At 42.7% G+C, this 17050-nt stretch overlaps 3 protein-coding genes across 4 annotated transcripts in view; all 3 read left to right on the forward strand.

The window, feature by feature from the left end:
• HECW1 (HECT, C2 and WW domain containing E3 ubiquitin protein ligase 1) overlaps positions 1-17050 on the forward strand; it is a gene marked incomplete at both ends in the record, with an annotated part of 620984 nt that overhangs the window by 88922 nt on the left and 515012 nt on the right. The window lies entirely within an intron of this gene.
• LOC307057913 (germ cell-less protein-like 1) lies at positions 832-2349 on the forward strand (the record flags this gene model as incomplete). The annotated part of the gene is made up of 1 exon (XM_079711219.1): positions 832-2349. One exon carries the CDS (start codon positions 832-834, stop codon positions 2347-2349), a length of 1518 nt encoding a protein of 505 aa, XP_079567345.1.
• On the forward strand, positions 8977-10494 carry LOC307057915 (germ cell-less protein-like 1; the record flags this gene model as incomplete). Its single annotated transcript, XM_079711221.1, has 1 exon — positions 8977-10494. The coding sequence occupies one exon, from the start codon at positions 8977-8979 to the stop codon at positions 10492-10494; it is 1518 nt and encodes a 505-aa protein (XP_079567347.1).

Here is a 17050-nt window from a genome sequence, read left to right on the forward strand (position 1 = left end):
GTCGGAAAGAGAAAGACAAATACCGTATGCTAACACATATATATGGAATTTAAGGAAAAAAATGTCAGGAAGAACCTAGGGTTAAAACAGGAATAAAGACACAGATCTACTTGAGAATGGACTTGAGGATATGGGGAGGAGGAAGGGTAAGCTGTGACAAAGCGAGAGAGAGGCATGGACATACATACACTACCAAACGTAAGGTAGATAGCTAGTGGGAAGCAGCCGCATAGCACAGGGAGATCAGCTGGGTGCTTTGTGACCTCCTGGAGAGGTGGGATAGGGAGAGTGGGAGGGAGGGAGACGCTAGAGGGAAGGGATATGGGAACAGATGTATATGTATAACTGATTCACTTTGTTGTAAAGCAGGAACTAATAAAAAATATAAAAATAAAATTAATTAAAAATAAATAAATAAATAAGAAGTTAATTATGGAAATTAAGGTGCCTAGAGGACAGGGCTGGGACCAAGATGTAATTCTCCATAAAGGACTAATCACTAACTGTTTTAGATGGGCAAGAGCGAATTGTGTTCTTGAAATTAATGGGTAAAATTCGCACACAAAGGCCTCTGTTCCACCATCATCCTATGAAGGGAGCCCGAGAGCAATCATCCCAGGAGGGAAAGATAAACAGAGTGGAATCCCTGGTACGGAGTGCCCTTACCCGGCGGGGTGGGGCCTAGTGGGTGTGGCTTAGCGTGGCGTCGTCCTCTGGAGAGACCGTTAGAGCAAACGTCATAGTACCCAGCATCACTCTGGGCTGAGCTCGTGCCCGCGGCAACGGCGCCTGGAGAGGAAGCTTGGCCACTGCACCACTGAGGTATAGGCCATGGGAGCACGAAGCAGTCGGATGCCATGGCACTGGTGGGGGCGTGCCCCAGAGGAGCCAGGTGCCAGTGCGGGGATGGAGGAGGCCGAGGAGGCAGTAGCGGCAGAGAGAAAGGAAGGGAAGGAGAGTGAAAAGGCCAGACCCGCCGCCCGTCAGAGGAGCCGCAAGCGGAAGACAGGCCCAGGGGGGCCGCTCACGAAAGAGCCCTGCCGGAAACGTGCTAAAGATCATTCAGGGTCCATTTATGAGGCACTCTTCCTGAGAGGAGAAGGGAGCGACGTGCGGATCTGCGCACTGGGGGAGGAGTGGAACTTGCATAGGGTCTACTTGTGCCAGTCAGGGTTCTTTGCTAGCATGTTCAGTGGCGCTTGGCAGGAGACAAACATGGATACTATAGAGTTGCAGATGCCTGACGAGAACATTGATCGCGAGGCACTGAACGAGGCTTTAGGTTCCCTGTACCGAGGCTCCATTCTCATCCCACCCGGTCGAGTCGTCGCCATCCTGGCCACAGCCAGCATGCTGCAGCTGGACCAGGTGATTCAGCGGTGCGGGGAGGTCATGAAGGAGACTGTCAGTGCCCAGACCGTGTGCAGCTACTACTACTCTGCTGAAAGCTACGGACTCCAGACCATCAGGACCGTGTGTCTTCAGTGGCTGCTGGACAACATGATGACCCTGTGTAGTGAGGGGCTATTGCGAGAAGTCCGCCTGGATCTGATGAAAGAGGTCGTTGCCTCTTCACGGCTCTTTGTGATGGGGGTGGAGATGAACGTGTACATCGTGCTGAAAACGTGGACGTTCTTGCAGCTGCAGCCGACATGGAGGGGCCCGCGCAGTGCCCTATTGCCTGACACCAACTCATGGTTTGCCAGGTCCAGGAGGGATTCGGAGGGCACCCCTTTCCTGGAGACCGAGCAGGGCAGAGCCTTCGTGCCAGTGTTCCAGCAGCTGCGGCTTGCCTACATAATGTGCGACCCGATGTCAGCACACGTCATCCACCAGGATGCGCTGATCCCTCCCTCTTGGTTGTGTCCCTTGTACAGTGAGCATTGCCTTGGCCCCCTCCGGGCTGAGCAGACCAGAATTGTCCGGCCCATGGGCGTCTACGTGTCCGACCCCCAGGGGAGAAGCATGCGGTGCGGGAGCCAGCTCCACAGGGACGAGCTGTGCAGCTGGCGGTGGGAAGGCTTCAAATTCTTCTGGGACCTGGTGCTGCGCTACGCCAACCAGCGCATCATTTGCCGGTGCAGCGCACGGAAAAAGTCCCGCAGCTTCGGGGTCAGTCTCCTCGGGAGGAGAACGGTCGCGTTCCGCCTGCGCCTGTTCTCCTTGGACAGGGATGGGAGAGCCGTTTTCAGGAAGGACACAGAATACCAGTTGCTTTCCCTGAGACAGAATCAAGAGCTAGAGGTAATGAACCTGGAAAACCAAGACGTGGTTTTCCCCATATATGTGGCCTGTAACTTCCTGTACCTCCACCGAGGGGAGCGTTTCCCAGGGCGTTTGCCCCTGTAAAGCAGCTCAGAGAACTGAGCAGCTCTTTCCTGGGGTCAGGGACGACCAGCTTGGTCCAGATGCCAGCTCCTTCTGTGGGACCAACCAGGCTTGCCCATCTCTGGTAACCAATTCTGTCAGAGGCTTTGTTGAACTGTAGCTCATAATACTTGAGACTGTTTACATGAGCATATGAAGAGGACAAATTTTGAAGCCCCCCAAACTCCTCGAGGACTCATTTGGGCTGTTAACATGGCAACCTGTCCTGCTGGTTTAGGATCCATGGGCACCAGCCCCCGCCCTGCCCATCATTTCTGTGAAGACAAAGAGCTATTGACTTTAAAGAGAAACTCTGAGCCTACCTACTCTACTACTCTTAGTGAAACTCTCTAAATATATGTGTTTCCTTTAGTTTGATTAAATGAATGTTAAAGTAAAAAAATATTAAGTGTACAATTTAGTGGTTTTTATTATATTCACAAAGTTGTACAAACACCACCACTAATTCCAGAATATTTCATCACCTCAGAAGGAAACCTCATACCCATTAAAGGTCACTCCTCAATCTTCCTTTCCCCCAGCTCGTGGTAACTACTAATCTACTTTCTGTCTCTATCAATTTGCCTACTCTGGACATTTCATATAAATGGACTCATACAAATATGTGTCCTTTTTTGTCTGCCTTCTTTCTCTTAGCATAACTTTTCAAGGTTCGTTCATGTTGTAGATATGTCTGTGCTTTGTTCCTTGTATGGCTAATAATATTCCATTGTATAGATACACCACATTTTGTTTATCCAGTCATCAGTTGGTGGACATTTGTGTTGTTTTCACTTTTTAGTTATTGTGAATAATGCTGCTGTGAATATTCATGTACAAGTTTTTGTAAGCTACTATGTGTAAAATAGATAACCAAGAAGGACCTACTGTATAGCACAGGGAACTATATTCAATATAGTTGAATATAGTTGTAATAACCTATAATGGAAAAGAATCTGAAAAAGTTTTATATATATATAACTGTAAAAGTTATATATATATATATAAAACTAAATCACTCTACTGTACACCTGAAACATTATAAATCAACTATACTTCAAAAAAAAGTTTTTGTGTATATACCTAGGAATGGAATTGCTGTGTTATATGGTAACTTTATGTTTAGGTTTCTGAGGAATTGCCAGACTTTTTTCCCAAGTGGCTGCACCATTTTACATTCCCACCACTGGTGTATGAAGATTCCAGTTTCATCACATCCTCACTAATATGTGTTCCTGTCTTTTAAAAAAATGTAGCCATTTTACTGGGTGTGTTTACTGCGATTTCATTGTGGTTGTGATTTGAATTATCTAAATGACTAGCAATGTTGAGCATCATTTCATGTACTTATTGGCCATTTTTATGTAGTCTTCAGAGAAATAACTATTCAAATCACTTAACCATTTTTAAGTGGGTTATTGTCTTTTTATCGTCAAGTTGTAAGAGTTGTTTATGTGTTCTGGTTAATTTCCAGAGTTCTCGAAAAGTTGATTTAGAATATTTGTCAGTGTTCTCATGGCTTTCATGAAGGAAAATATTTTCATAGGCCCTAGCTCCACCATTCCCAAAGGCCTTCCCTAATTAGATACTTTTTAAAAAATAAATAAATTTATTTATTTATTTATTTATTATTTCTGGCTGTGTTGGGTCTTTGTTGCTGCATGTGGTTTTTCTCTAGTTGTGGCGAGCAGGGGCTACTCTTGGTTGTGGTGCGCGGGCTTCTCATTGCAGTGGCTTCTCTTGTGGCAGAGCATGGGCTCTAGGCGTGCAGGCTTCAGTAGTTGTGGCTTGCTGGCTCTAGAGTGCAGGCTCAGTAGTTGTGGCTCATGGGCTTAGTTGCTCTGTGGCATGTGGGATCTTCCCAGACCAGGGCTTGAACCCGTGTCCCCTGCATTGGCAGGCAGATTCTTAACCACTGTGTCACTAGGGAAGTCCCACTAATTATATACTTTTAATAACCAATCACTGGAAGATAATTTGCAAGCTATATAACTGCCAAAGGATTCATAACTAGAATACTAACAAACGGATCAAACTGTATGGTAAATATTTAAAAACCCAATAGAAAATAGATAAAAGTCATGAACAGACATTTCACAAAATAAGATATAATAATGGAAAAGTAAAACATGAAAAAAATGTTCAATATCATTAGCCACTAAGGAAAATGCAATTAAAACCATAATGATATGCACCTATCAGAATGGCTAAAATAAAATAGAATATTGACAACGGCAAATGCTGGTGAAGATGCAGAGAGTTTGGATCACTATATGTCTATGGTGGAACCTATAATAATACAGCCGTGTGGAAAGGAGTGTGTCAGTTTTTTTTAAAACTAATTATCATATGACCCAGCAATTACACTCGTGCATTTATCCCAGAGAAACAAAAACCAATGTCCACACAAAATCCTATATGTGAATGTTCATAGCAACTTTATTTGTAATAGCTGAAAACTGGAAGCAACACAAATGTAGTTCAGCAGGTTGATAACTAAACCAGCTGTGGCACATCCACACCCAGAAATACTATGCAACAAGAAACAGGAATGCGTGTAACAACGTGGATGAATCTCAAGGGAATTTGGCTCAGTGGGAAAAACCAATCTCAGAGTGTTACATTATGTATGATGGCATTTATGTAACATTCTTGAAATAACAAAATTATAGAAGTGGGGAACAGATTAGTGGTTGCCAGCTTTTATGGATGGCGAGGATGACAGGGAAATGGATGTGACTATAAAAGAACAATACATGGGATCTTAGTGGTGATGAGACAGCTCCATATTGTGATCATGGTGGTAGTTACACGAATCCATACACGTGATAAAATGACACGGACCTTCACACACACGAGTGCATTGTAAAACTGATGACATCTGAATAAGCTCTGTAGATTGTACCAATGTCAATTTCCTTGTTTTGATATTGTAGGATAGTTCCCATTGGGGAAGTAGGTAAAGAGCACACAAAGTTCTCTGTACTCCCTGCATCTTCCATGAATCTATAATTATTTCAAGACAAAAATATAAAGAAATCAACCAGAGAAGACTTGTGCTTAGTCCTACAGTTGTAATGTTGCCCTCTACATTCTGATAGCTTCCCTAAAGTGGAGAGAAGAGGTGAGAAGGAGTCAGAGCTAGTAATCAGGAAATTGAAAGGAACCACAATAGATCCATTTGAGTGAATAGCATGGCAGAAAGAAAGGTTCAGAAACTCCACCTTCTGTGATCAGAGAGTAAAGTACAAGGATAATGGAATAATGGGGGAGAGTTGGGAGAGTCTAAGTTTGCTTATTTATGTGTCTTTGTTGTTAAAATTTTACCCTGTAAATGTTTTAATAGTGGATTTCAAAATGACAGTCTCTCAACCTGAATATCAATGTACATAAACCATTCATTGCATTTCACATTATTTCCATAGAAATGATTCCCCAAAGCAGAACTGATGGATCTAGAGGTACATTGAGGTTTCCTTAAACACACTGAAGAGTTGCTTTTCAGAAAAGTTGTAACGACATATGCCATATACCAACGGTCTGTGAGGTGCCAATCTCCAAATATTCAGTACCAAGTACTATGATTTATCTATTTTACTTTTGCTCTTTTGTCAAGGAAAGAGGGGTGCTGGAGGCTGTCTCTCTGTAGGTAGTTGTGACCAGGTGACTCCTCTGAGAGTGACTTCTGGGAAAGAAACTGAATTCTGGATGAAAAATAACAGGCTCGGTTGGCACAAGTCTTTTCCCTTTGCCCTTCCACTTCTTCCAGCCGAGGACAGGAAGCTGCAGGCTAGGAATAGCAGGCAAAAGGAAAGTGGCCTGGGGTCCTGGGTCCCTCTGCGTACCTCACGGGAAAAATACCCCAGATTATGAAGTGTCTGATGCTGGGGTTCTCACACTCAGGCAGGTGCCATCCTATCCACTTCCAGTGAAGGGACAAAGGGACAGTCAGGCTGTTTCTGTAAATCCTCTATACCTGTATTTTACCAACACCTCCTCCCCAGGCAAGGTCTTGGTGCTTCATTTTCCCATTTGTATGAAGTCTTTATTATTATAGATATTAACTCTATCATATTTGATGTGGTTGTAATGTGTCTTTTAATTTTATTTATGATGACTTGCTGGTTAAGCTGGTGATCTTCAGATGTCTGCAACAAAAGTTACAGTTGGTCTTCACAATTAATAATAGGGACAAATTCCTGTTTCCCAATAACCTGTCACTTAGTTGTTTTATCCTCCACTGTTTCCTTCTCAGAATCCGTTATCCACCGGGGACTGCAAATCCGTGACTTTCCAATGATCTAATTCCTTCCACCTTTATTAGCTGCCATTCTTCTGTGAAAAAGAGCTTTCCCTTTTTTTCTGCTCTCTTCTTTTGGGAGGAGAGAAATCACTGTGTCCTAGTAGATTTTTATTTACTCAGTGTGATATAATCAATTACAGTTGTGATTCTTTTTGATCCTCAAATTAACCCAATGTTGGCCAGTGGGAGCTTTTCTGTTATTTCAAACACAAGAATTCAATTTCTTGTGTAGATTCCATATATAAGTGATATCATATTTGTCTTTCTCTGTCTGACTTACTTCGTCTAGGTCTATCCAGAATATATTTATTCTTAAACATGAACAGAATGAGTTTCCTATTCATAGATTTGGAAGGAAAACATATGTTTAAGCAAGTTTTTAAGTGGCTATTTTCTGAGTGTTTTGATTTCTGGAGGGTATATTTCTCTTACTTCTATAAATAGTTTTTGGACTGTGACTATTACTTTTGTGTAATAACTTTTGCCCCAAGACTCTTGAGATATTATTTTGTGATTCTCTACTTTTGGAGATCATGGATAAGTGTGAGGATAGCCTCAATTTATATTATTTCTATGTAATCTTTTTTTTAAATTTTATTGCTTGGATACTTTTAGGATTTAAAAAATAGAATTAGAGCATTTTGCCAAGATATCCAGGAATATAGGTCTTTCTTGCTATTGTTTTTATTGGACTTTACTGGAAACATGTTGAAATCTTCTGATTTGCATTGGAAGAAATCAGCACAGGACAATCTTCATCTGTATATTTTTGTGACTTGACACTGCTCCTTTGTCATTCATCTCAGGAATTTTGTTATAGGCTGCTCTTTGTCAACGGATATCCCCTCTCTCCTTTTTCTTTACTCATAGAACTCTGTTTTAATTTTGGAATGGTCTCAGTTTAAAAGCTCTATTTCCCAGTCTTCCATGCAGGTAAAAGTAGTTATATGACATAACTGAGTCCAGTGAGATATATTTGGAAGTCATTGGGTGGGGGCCTCTGGGGAAGCTCTGTAAGGGAAGCCGACTCATTTGGTATGCTGCATTTGCTCTTCCTTTTCCTCCATATTCAATCTGGAATGTGGTTATGGTGGCTGGAGTGCCAGCAGCCATCTTGCAAGCTGGGGAAGAGAGCCACACACTAAAGATGGTGTAACATTAAAGATGGAGAACAGTATGGAGGTTCCTTACAAAACTAAACATAGAACTACCATATGACCCAGCAATCCCACTACTAGGCATATACCCTGAGAAAACCATAATTCAAAAAGAGACATGTACCAAAATGTTCATTGCAGCTCTATTCACAATAGCCCGGAGCTGGAAACAACCTAAGTGTCCATCATCGGATGAATGGGTAAAGAAGATGTGGCACATATATACAATGGAATATTACTCAGCCATACAAAGAAACGAAACGGAGCTATTTGTAATGAGGTGGATAGACCTAGGGTCTGTCATACAGCGTGAAGTAAGTCGGAAAGAGAAAGACAAATACCGTATGCTAACACATATATATGGAATTTAAGGAAAAAAATGTCAGGAAGAACCTAGGGTTAAAACAGGAATAAAGACACAGATCTACTTGAGAATGGACTTGAGGATATGGGGAGGAGGAAGGGTAAGCTGTGACAAAGCGAGAGAGAGGCATGGACATACATACACTACCAAACGTAAGGTAGATAGCTAGTGGGAAGCAGCCGCATAGCACAGGGAGATCAGCTGGGTGCTTTGTGACCTCCTGGAGAGGTGGGATAGGGAGAGTGGGAGGGAGGGAGACGCTAGAGGGAAGGGATATGGGAACAGATGTATATGTATAACTGATTCACTTTGTTGTAAAGCAGGAACTAATAAAAAATATAAAAATAAAATTAATTAAAAATAAATAAATAAATAAGAAGTTAATTATGGAAATTAAGGTGCCTAGAGGACAGGGCTGGGACCAAGATGTAATTCTCCATAAAGGACTAATCACTAACTGTTTTAGATGGGCAAGAGCGAATTGTGTTCTTGAAATTAATGGGTAAAATTCGCACACAAAGGCCTCTGTTCCACCATCATCCTATGAAGGGAGCCCGAGAGCAATCATCCCAGGAGGGAAAGATAAACAGAGTGGAATCCCTGGTACGGAGTGCCCTTACCCGGCGGGGTGGGGCCTAGTGGGTGTGGCTTAGCGTGGCGTCGTCCTCTGGAGAGACCGTTAGAGCAAACGTCATAGTACCCAGCATCACTCTGGGCTGAGCTCGTGCCCGCGGCAACGGCGCCTGGAGAGGAAGCTTGGCCACTGCACCACTGAGGTATAGGCCATGGGAGCACGAAGCAGTCGGATGCCATGGCACTGGTGGGGGCGTGCCCCAGAGGAGCCAGGTGCCAGTGCGGGGATGGAGGAGGCCGAGGAGGCAGTAGCGGCAGAGAGAAAGGAAGGGAAGGAGAGTGAAAAGGCCAGACCCGCCGCCCGTCAGAGGAGCCGCAAGCGGAAGACAGGCCCAGGGGGGCCGCTCACGAAAGAGCCCTGCCGGAAACGTGCTAAAGATCATTCAGGGTCCATTTATGAGGCACTCTTCCTGAGAGGAGAAGGGAGCGACGTGCGGATCTGCGCACTGGGGGAGGAGTGGAACTTGCATAGGGTCTACTTGTGCCAGTCAGGGTTCTTTGCTAGCATGTTCAGTGGCGCTTGGCAGGAGACAAACATGGATACTATAGAGTTGCAGATGCCTGACGAGAACATTGATCGCGAGGCACTGCACGAGGCTTTAGGTTCCCTGTACCGAGGCTCCATTCTCATCCCACCCGGTCGAGTCGTCGCCATCCTGGCCACAGCCAGCATGCTGCAGCTGGACCAGGTGATTCAGCGGTGCGGGGAGGTCATGAAGGAGACTGTCAGTGCCCAGACCGTGTGCAGCTACTACTACTCTGCTGAAAGCTACGGACTCCAGACCATCAGGACCGTGTGTCTTCAGTGGCTGCTGGACAACATGATGAGCCTGTGTAGTGAGGGGCTATTGCGAGAAGTCCGCCTGGATCTGATGAAAGAGGTCGTTGCCTCTTCACGGCTCTTTGTGATGGGGGTGGAGATGAACGTGTACATCGTGCTGAAAACGTGGACGTTCTTGCAGCTGCAGCCGACATGGAGGGGCCCGCGCAGTGCCCTATTGCCTGACACCAACTCATGGTTTGCCAGGTCCAGGAGGGATTCGGAGGGCACCCCTTTCCTGGAGACCGAGCAGGGCAGAGCCTTCGTGCCAGTGTTCCAGCAGCTGCGGCTTGCCTACATAATGTGCGACCCGATGTCAGCACACGTCATCCACCAGGATGCGCTGATCCCTCCCTCTTGGTTGTGTCCCTTGTACAGTGAGCATTGCCTTGGCCCCCTCCGGGCTGAGCAGACCAGAATTGTCCGGCCCATGGGCGTCTACGTGTCCGACCCCCAGGGGAGAAGCATGCGGTGCGGGAGCCAGCTCCACAGGGACGAGCTGTGCAGCTGGCGGTGGGAAGGCTTCAAATTCTTCTGGGACCTGGTGCTGCGCTACGCCAACCAGCGCATCATTTGCCGGTGCAGCGCACGGAAAAAGTCCCGCAGCTTCGGGGTCAGTCTCCTCGGGAGGAGAACGGTCGCGTTCCGCCTGCGCCTGTTCTCCTTGGACAGGGATGGGAGAGCCGTTTTCAGGAAGGACACAGAATACCAGTTGCTTTCCCTGAGACAGAATCAAGAGCTAGAGGTAATGAACCTGGAAAACCAAGACGTGGTTTTCCCCATATATGTGGCCTGTAACTTCCTGTACCTCCACCGAGGGGAGCGTTTCCCAGGGCGTTTGCCCCTGTAAAGCAGCTCAGAGAACTGAGCAGCTCTTTCCTGGGGTCAGGGACGACCAGCTTGGTCCAGATGCCAGCTCCTTCTGTGGGACCAACCAGGCTTGCCCATCTCTGGTAACCAATTCTGTCAGAGGCTTTGTTGAACTGTAGCTCATAATACTTGAGACTGTTTACATGAGCATATGAAGAGGACAAATTTTGAAGCCCCCCAAACTCCTCGAGGACTCATTTGGGCTGTTAACATGGCAACCTGTCCTGCTGGTTTAGGATCCATGGGCACCAGCCCCCGCCCTGCCCATCATTTCTGTGAAGACAAAGAGCTATTGACTTTAAAGAGAAACTCTGAGCCTACCTACTCTACTACTCTTAGTGAAACTCTCTAAATATATGTGTTTCCTTTAGTTTGATTAAATGAATGTTAAAGTAAAAAAATATTAAGTGTACAATTTAGTGGTTTTTATTATATTCACAAAGTTGTACAAACACCACCACTAATTCCAGAATATTTCATCACCTCAGAAGGAAACCTCATACCCATTAAAGGTCACTCCTCAATCTTCCTTTCCCCCAGCTCGTGGTAACTACTAATCTACTTTCTGTCTCTATCAATTTGCCTACTCTGGACATTTCATATAAATGGACTCATACAAATATGTGTCCTTTTTTGTCTGCCTTCTTTCTCTTAGCATAACTTTTCAAGGTTCGTTCATGTTGTAGATATGTCTGTGCTTTGTTCCTTGTATGGCTAATAATATTCCATTGTATAGATACACCACATTTTGTTTATCCAGTCATCAGTTGGTGGACATTTGTGTTGTTTTCACTTTTTAGTTATTGTGAATAATGCTGCTGTGAATATTCATGTACAAGTTTTTGTAAGCTACTATGTGTAAAATAGATAACCAAGAAGGACCTACTGTATAGCACAGGGAACTATATTCAATATAGTTGAATATAGTTGTAATAACCTATAATGGAAAAGAATCTGAAAAAGTTTTATATATATATAACTGTAAAAGTTATATATATATATATAAAACTAAATCACTCTACTGTACACCTGAAACATTATAAATCAACTATACTTCAAAAAAAAGTTTTTGTGTATATACCTAGGAATGGAATTGCTGTGTTATATGGTAACTTTATGTTTAGGTTTCTGAGGAATTGCCAGACTTTTTTCCCAAGTGGCTGCACCATTTTACATTCCCACCACTGGTGTATGAAGATTCCAGTTTCATCACATCCTCACTAATATGTGTTCCTGTCTTTTAAAAAAATGTAGCCATTTTACTGGGTGTGTTTACTGCGATTTCATTGTGGTTGTGATTTGAATTATCTAAATGACTAGCAATGTTGAGCATCATTTCATGTACTTATTGGCCATTTTTATGTAGTCTTCAGAGAAATAACTATTCAAATCACTTAACCATTTTTAAGTGGGTTATTGTCTTTTTATCGTCAAGTTGTAAGAGTTGTTTATGTGTTCTGGTTAATTTCCAGAGTTCTCGAAAAGTTGATTTAGAATATTTGTCAGTGTTCTCATGGCTTTCATGAAGGAAAATATTTTCATAGGCCCTAGCTCCACCATTCCCAAAGGCCTTCCCTAATTAGATACTTTTTAAAAAATAAATAAATTTATTTATTTATTTATTTATTATTTCTGGCTGTGTTGGGTCTTTGTTGCTGCATGTGGTTTTTCTCTAGTTGTGGCGAGCAGGGGCTACTCTTGGTTGTGGTGCGCGGGCTTCTCATTGCAGTGGCTTCTCTTGTGGCAGAGCATGGGCTCTAGGCGTGCAGGCTTCAGTAGTTGTGGCTTGCTGGCTCTAGAGTGCAGGCTCAGTAGTTGTGGCTCATGGGCTTAGTTGCTCTGTGGCATGTGGGATCTTCCCAGACCAGGGCTTGAACCCGTGTCCCCTGCATTGGCAGGCAGATTCTTAACCACTGTGTCACTAGGGAAGTCCCACTAATTATATACTTTTAATAACCAATCACTGGAAGATAATTTGCAAGCTATATAACTGCCAAAGGATTCATAACTAGAATACTAACAAACGGATCAAACTGTATGGTAAATATTTAAAAACCCAATAGAAAATAGATAAAAGTCATGAACAGACATTTCACAAAATAAGATATAATAATGGAAAAGTAAAACATGAAAAAAATGTTCAATATCATTAGCCACTAAGGAAAATGCAATTAAAACCATAATGATATGCACCTATCAGAATGGCTAAAATAAAATAGAATATTGACAACGGCAAATGCTGGTGAAGATGCAGAGAGTTTGGATCACTATATGTCTATGGTGGAACCTATAATAATACAGCCGTGTGGAAAGGAGTGTGTCAGTTTTTTTTAAAACTAATTATCATATGACCCAGCAATTACACTCGTGCATTTATCCCAGAGAAACAAAAACCAATGTCCACACAAAATCCTATATGTGAATGTTCATAGCAACTTTATTTGTAATAGCTGAAAACTGGAAGCAACACAAATGTAGTTCAGCAGGTTGATAACTAAACCAGCTGTGGCACATCCACACCCAGAAATACTATGCAACAAGAAACAGGAATGCGTGTAACAACGTGGATGAATCTCAAGGGAATTTGGCTCAGTGGGAAAAACCAATCTCAGAGTGTTACATTATGTATGATGGCATTTATGTAACATTCTTGAAATAACAAAATTATAGAAGTGGGGAACAGATTAGTGGTTGCCAGCTTTTATGGATGGCGAGGATGACAGGGAAATGGATGTGACTATAAAAGAACAATACATGGGATCTTAGTGGTGATGAGACAGCTCCATATTGTGATCATGGTGGTAGTTACACGAATCCATACACGTGATAAAATGACACGGACCTTCACACACACGAGTGCATTGTAAAACTGATGACATCTGAATAAGCTCTGTAGATTGTACCAATGTCAATTTCCTTGTTTTGATATTGTAGGATAGTTCCCATTGGGGAAGTAGGTAAAGAGCACACAAAGTTCTCTGTACTCCCTGCATCTTCCATGAATCTATAATTATTTCAAGACAAAAATATAAAGAAATCAACCAGAGAAGACTTGTGCTTAGTCCTACAGTTGTAATGTTGCCCTCTACATTCTGATAGCTTCCCTAAAGTGGAGAGAAGAGGTGAGAAGGAGTCAGAGCTAGTAATCAGGAAATTGAAAGGAACCACAATAGATCCATTTGAGTGAATAGCATGGCAGAAAGAAAGGTTCAGAAACTCCACCTTCTGTGATCAGAGAGTAAAGTACAAGGATAATGGAATAATGGGGGAGAGTTGGGAGAGTCTAAGTTTGCTTATTTATGTGTCTTTGTTGTTAAAATTTTACCCTGTAAATGTTTTAATAGTGGATTTCAAAATGACAGTCTCTCAACCTGAATATCAATGTACATAAACCATTCATTGCATTTCACATTATTTCCATAGAAATGATTCCCCAAAGCAGAACTGATGGATCTAGAGGTACATTGAGGTTTCCTTAAACACACTGAAGAGTTGCTTTTCAGAAAAGTTGTAACGACATATGCCATATACCAACGGTCTGTGAGGTGCCAATCTCCAAATATTCAGTACCAAGTACTATGATTTATCTACTTTACTTTTGCTCTTTTGTCAAGGAAAGAGGGGTGCTGGAGGCTGTCTCTCTGTAGGTAGTTGTGACCAGGTGACTCCTCTGAGAGTGACTTCTGGGAAAGAAACTGAATTCTGGATGAAAAATAACAGGCTCGGTTGGCACAAGTCTTTTCCCTTTGCCCTTCCACTTCTTCCAGCCGAGGACAGGAAGCTGCAGGCTAGGAATAGCAGGCAAAAGGAAAGTGGCCTGGGGTCCTGGGTCCCTCTGCGTACCTCACGGGAAAAATACCCCAGATTATGAAGTGTCTGATGCTGGGGTTCTGACACTCAGGCAGGTGCCATCCTATCCACTTCCAGTGAAGGGACAAAGGGACAGTCAGGCTGTTTCTGTAAATCCTCTATACCTGTATTTTACCAACACCTCCTCCCCAGGCAAGGTCTTGGTGCTTCATTTTCCCATTTGTATGAAGTCTTTATTATTATAGATATTAACTCTATCATATTTGATGTGGTTGTAATGTGTCTTTTAATTTTATTTATGATGACTTGCTGGTTAAGCTGGTGATCTTCAGATGTCTGCAACAAAAGTTACAGTTGGTCTTCACAATTAATAATAGGGACAAATTCCTGTTTCCCAATAACCTGTCACTTAGTTGTTTTATCCTCCACTGTTTCCTTCTCAGAATCCGTTATCCACCGGGGACTGCAAATCCGTGACTTTCCAATGATCTAATTCCTTCCACCTTTATTAGCTGCCATTCTTCTGTGAAAAAGAGCTTTCCCTTTTTTTCTGCTCTCTTCTTTTGGGAGGAGAGAAATCACTGTGTCCTAGTAGATTTTTATTTACTCAGTGTGATATAATCAATTACAGTTGTGATTCTTTTTGATCCTCAAATTAACCCAATGTTGGCCAGTGGGAGCTTTTCTGTTATTTCAAACACAAGAATTCAATTTCTTGTGTAGATTCCATATATAAGTGATATCATATTTGTCTTTCTCTGTCTGACTTACTTCGTCTAGGTCTATCCAGAATATATTTATTCTTAAACATGAACAGAATGAGTTTCCTATTCATAGATTTGGAAGGAAAACATATGTTTAAGCAAGTTTTTAAGTGGCTATTTTCTGAGTGTTTTGATTTCTGGAGGGTATATTTCTCTTACATCTATAAATAGTTTTTGGACTGTGACTATTACTTTTGTGTAATAACTTTTGCCCCAAGACTCTTGAGATATTATTTTGTGATTCTCTACTTTTGGAGATCATGGATAAGTGTGAGGATAGCCTCAATTTATATTATTTCTATGTAATCTTTTTTTTAAATTTTATTGCTTGGATACTTTTAGGATTTAAAAAATAGAATTAGAGCATTTTGCCAAGATATCCAGGAATATAGGTCTTTCTTGCTATTGTTTTTATTGGACTTTACTGGAAACATGTTGAAATCTTCTGATTTGCATTGGAAGAAATCAGCACAGGACAATCTTCATCTGTATATTTTTGTGACTTGACACTGCTCCTTTGTCATTCATCTCAGGAATTTTGTTATAGGCTGCTCTTTGTCAACGGATATCCCCTCTCTCCTTTTTCTTTACTCATAGAACTCTGTTTTAATTTTGGAATGGTCTCAGTTTAAAAGCTCTATTTCCCAGTCTTCCATGCAGGTAAAAGTAGTTATATGACATAACTGAGTCCAGTGAGATATATTTGGAAGTCATTGGGTGGGGGCCTCTGGGGAAGCTCTGTAAGGGAAGCCGACTCATTTGGTATGCTGCATTTGCTCTTCCTTTTCCTCCATATTCAATCTGGAATGTGGTTATGGTGGCTGGAGTGCCAGCAGCCATCTTGCAAGCTGGGGAAGAGAGCCACACACTAAAGATGGTGTAACATTAAAGATGGAGAACAGTATGGAGGTTCCTTACAAAACTAAACATAGAACTACCATATGACCCAGCAATCCCACTACTAGGCATATACCCTGAGAAAACCATAATTCAAAAAGAGACATGTACCAAAATGTTCATTGCAGCTCTATTCACAATAGCCCGGAGCTGGAAACAACCTAAGTGTCCATCATCGGATGAATGGGTAAAGAAGATGTGGCACATATATACAATGGAATATTACTCAGCCATACAAAGAAACGAAACGGAGCTATTTGTAATGAGGTGGATAGACCTAGAGTCTGTCATACAGCGTGAAGTAAGTCGGAAAGAGAAAGACAAATACCGTATGCTAACACATATATATGGAATTTAAGGAAAAAAATGTCAGGAAGAACCTAGGGTTAAAACAGGAATAAAGACACAGATCTACTTGAGAATGGACTTGAGGATATGGGGAGGAGGAAGGGTAAGCTGTGACAAAGCGAGAGAGAGGCATGGACATACATACACTACCAAACGTAAGGTAGATAGCTAGTGGGAAGCAGCCGCATAGCACAGGGAGATCAGCTGGGTGCTTTGTGACCTCCTGGAGAGGTGGGATAGGGAGAGTGGGAGGGAGGGAGACGCTAGAGGGAAGGGATATGGGAACAGATGTATATGTATAACTGATTCACTTTGTTGTAAAGCAGGAACTAATAAAAAATATAAAAATAAAATTAATTAAAAATAAATAAATAAATAAGAAGTTAATTATGGAAATTAAGGTGCCTAGAGGACAGGGCTGGGACCAAGATGTAATTCTCCATAAAGGACTAATCACTAACTGTTTTAGATGGGCAAGAGCGAATTGTGTTCTTGAAATTAATGGGTAAAATTCGCACACAAAGGCCTCTGTTCCACCATCATCCTATGAAGGGAGCCCGAGAGCAATCATCCCAGGAGGGAAAGATAAACAGAGTGGAATCCCTGGTACGGAGTGCCCTTACCCGGCGGGGTGGGGCCTAGTGGGTGTGGCTTAGCGTGGCGTCGTCCTCTGGAGAGACCGTTAGAGCAAACGTCATAGTACCCAGCATCACTCTG

Source organism: Hyperoodon ampullatus, assembly GCF_949752795.1.
Source record: "Hyperoodon ampullatus genome assembly, chromosome: 9".
Classification (NCBI taxonomy): domain Eukaryota; kingdom Metazoa; phylum Chordata; class Mammalia; order Artiodactyla; family Ziphiidae; genus Hyperoodon; species Hyperoodon ampullatus.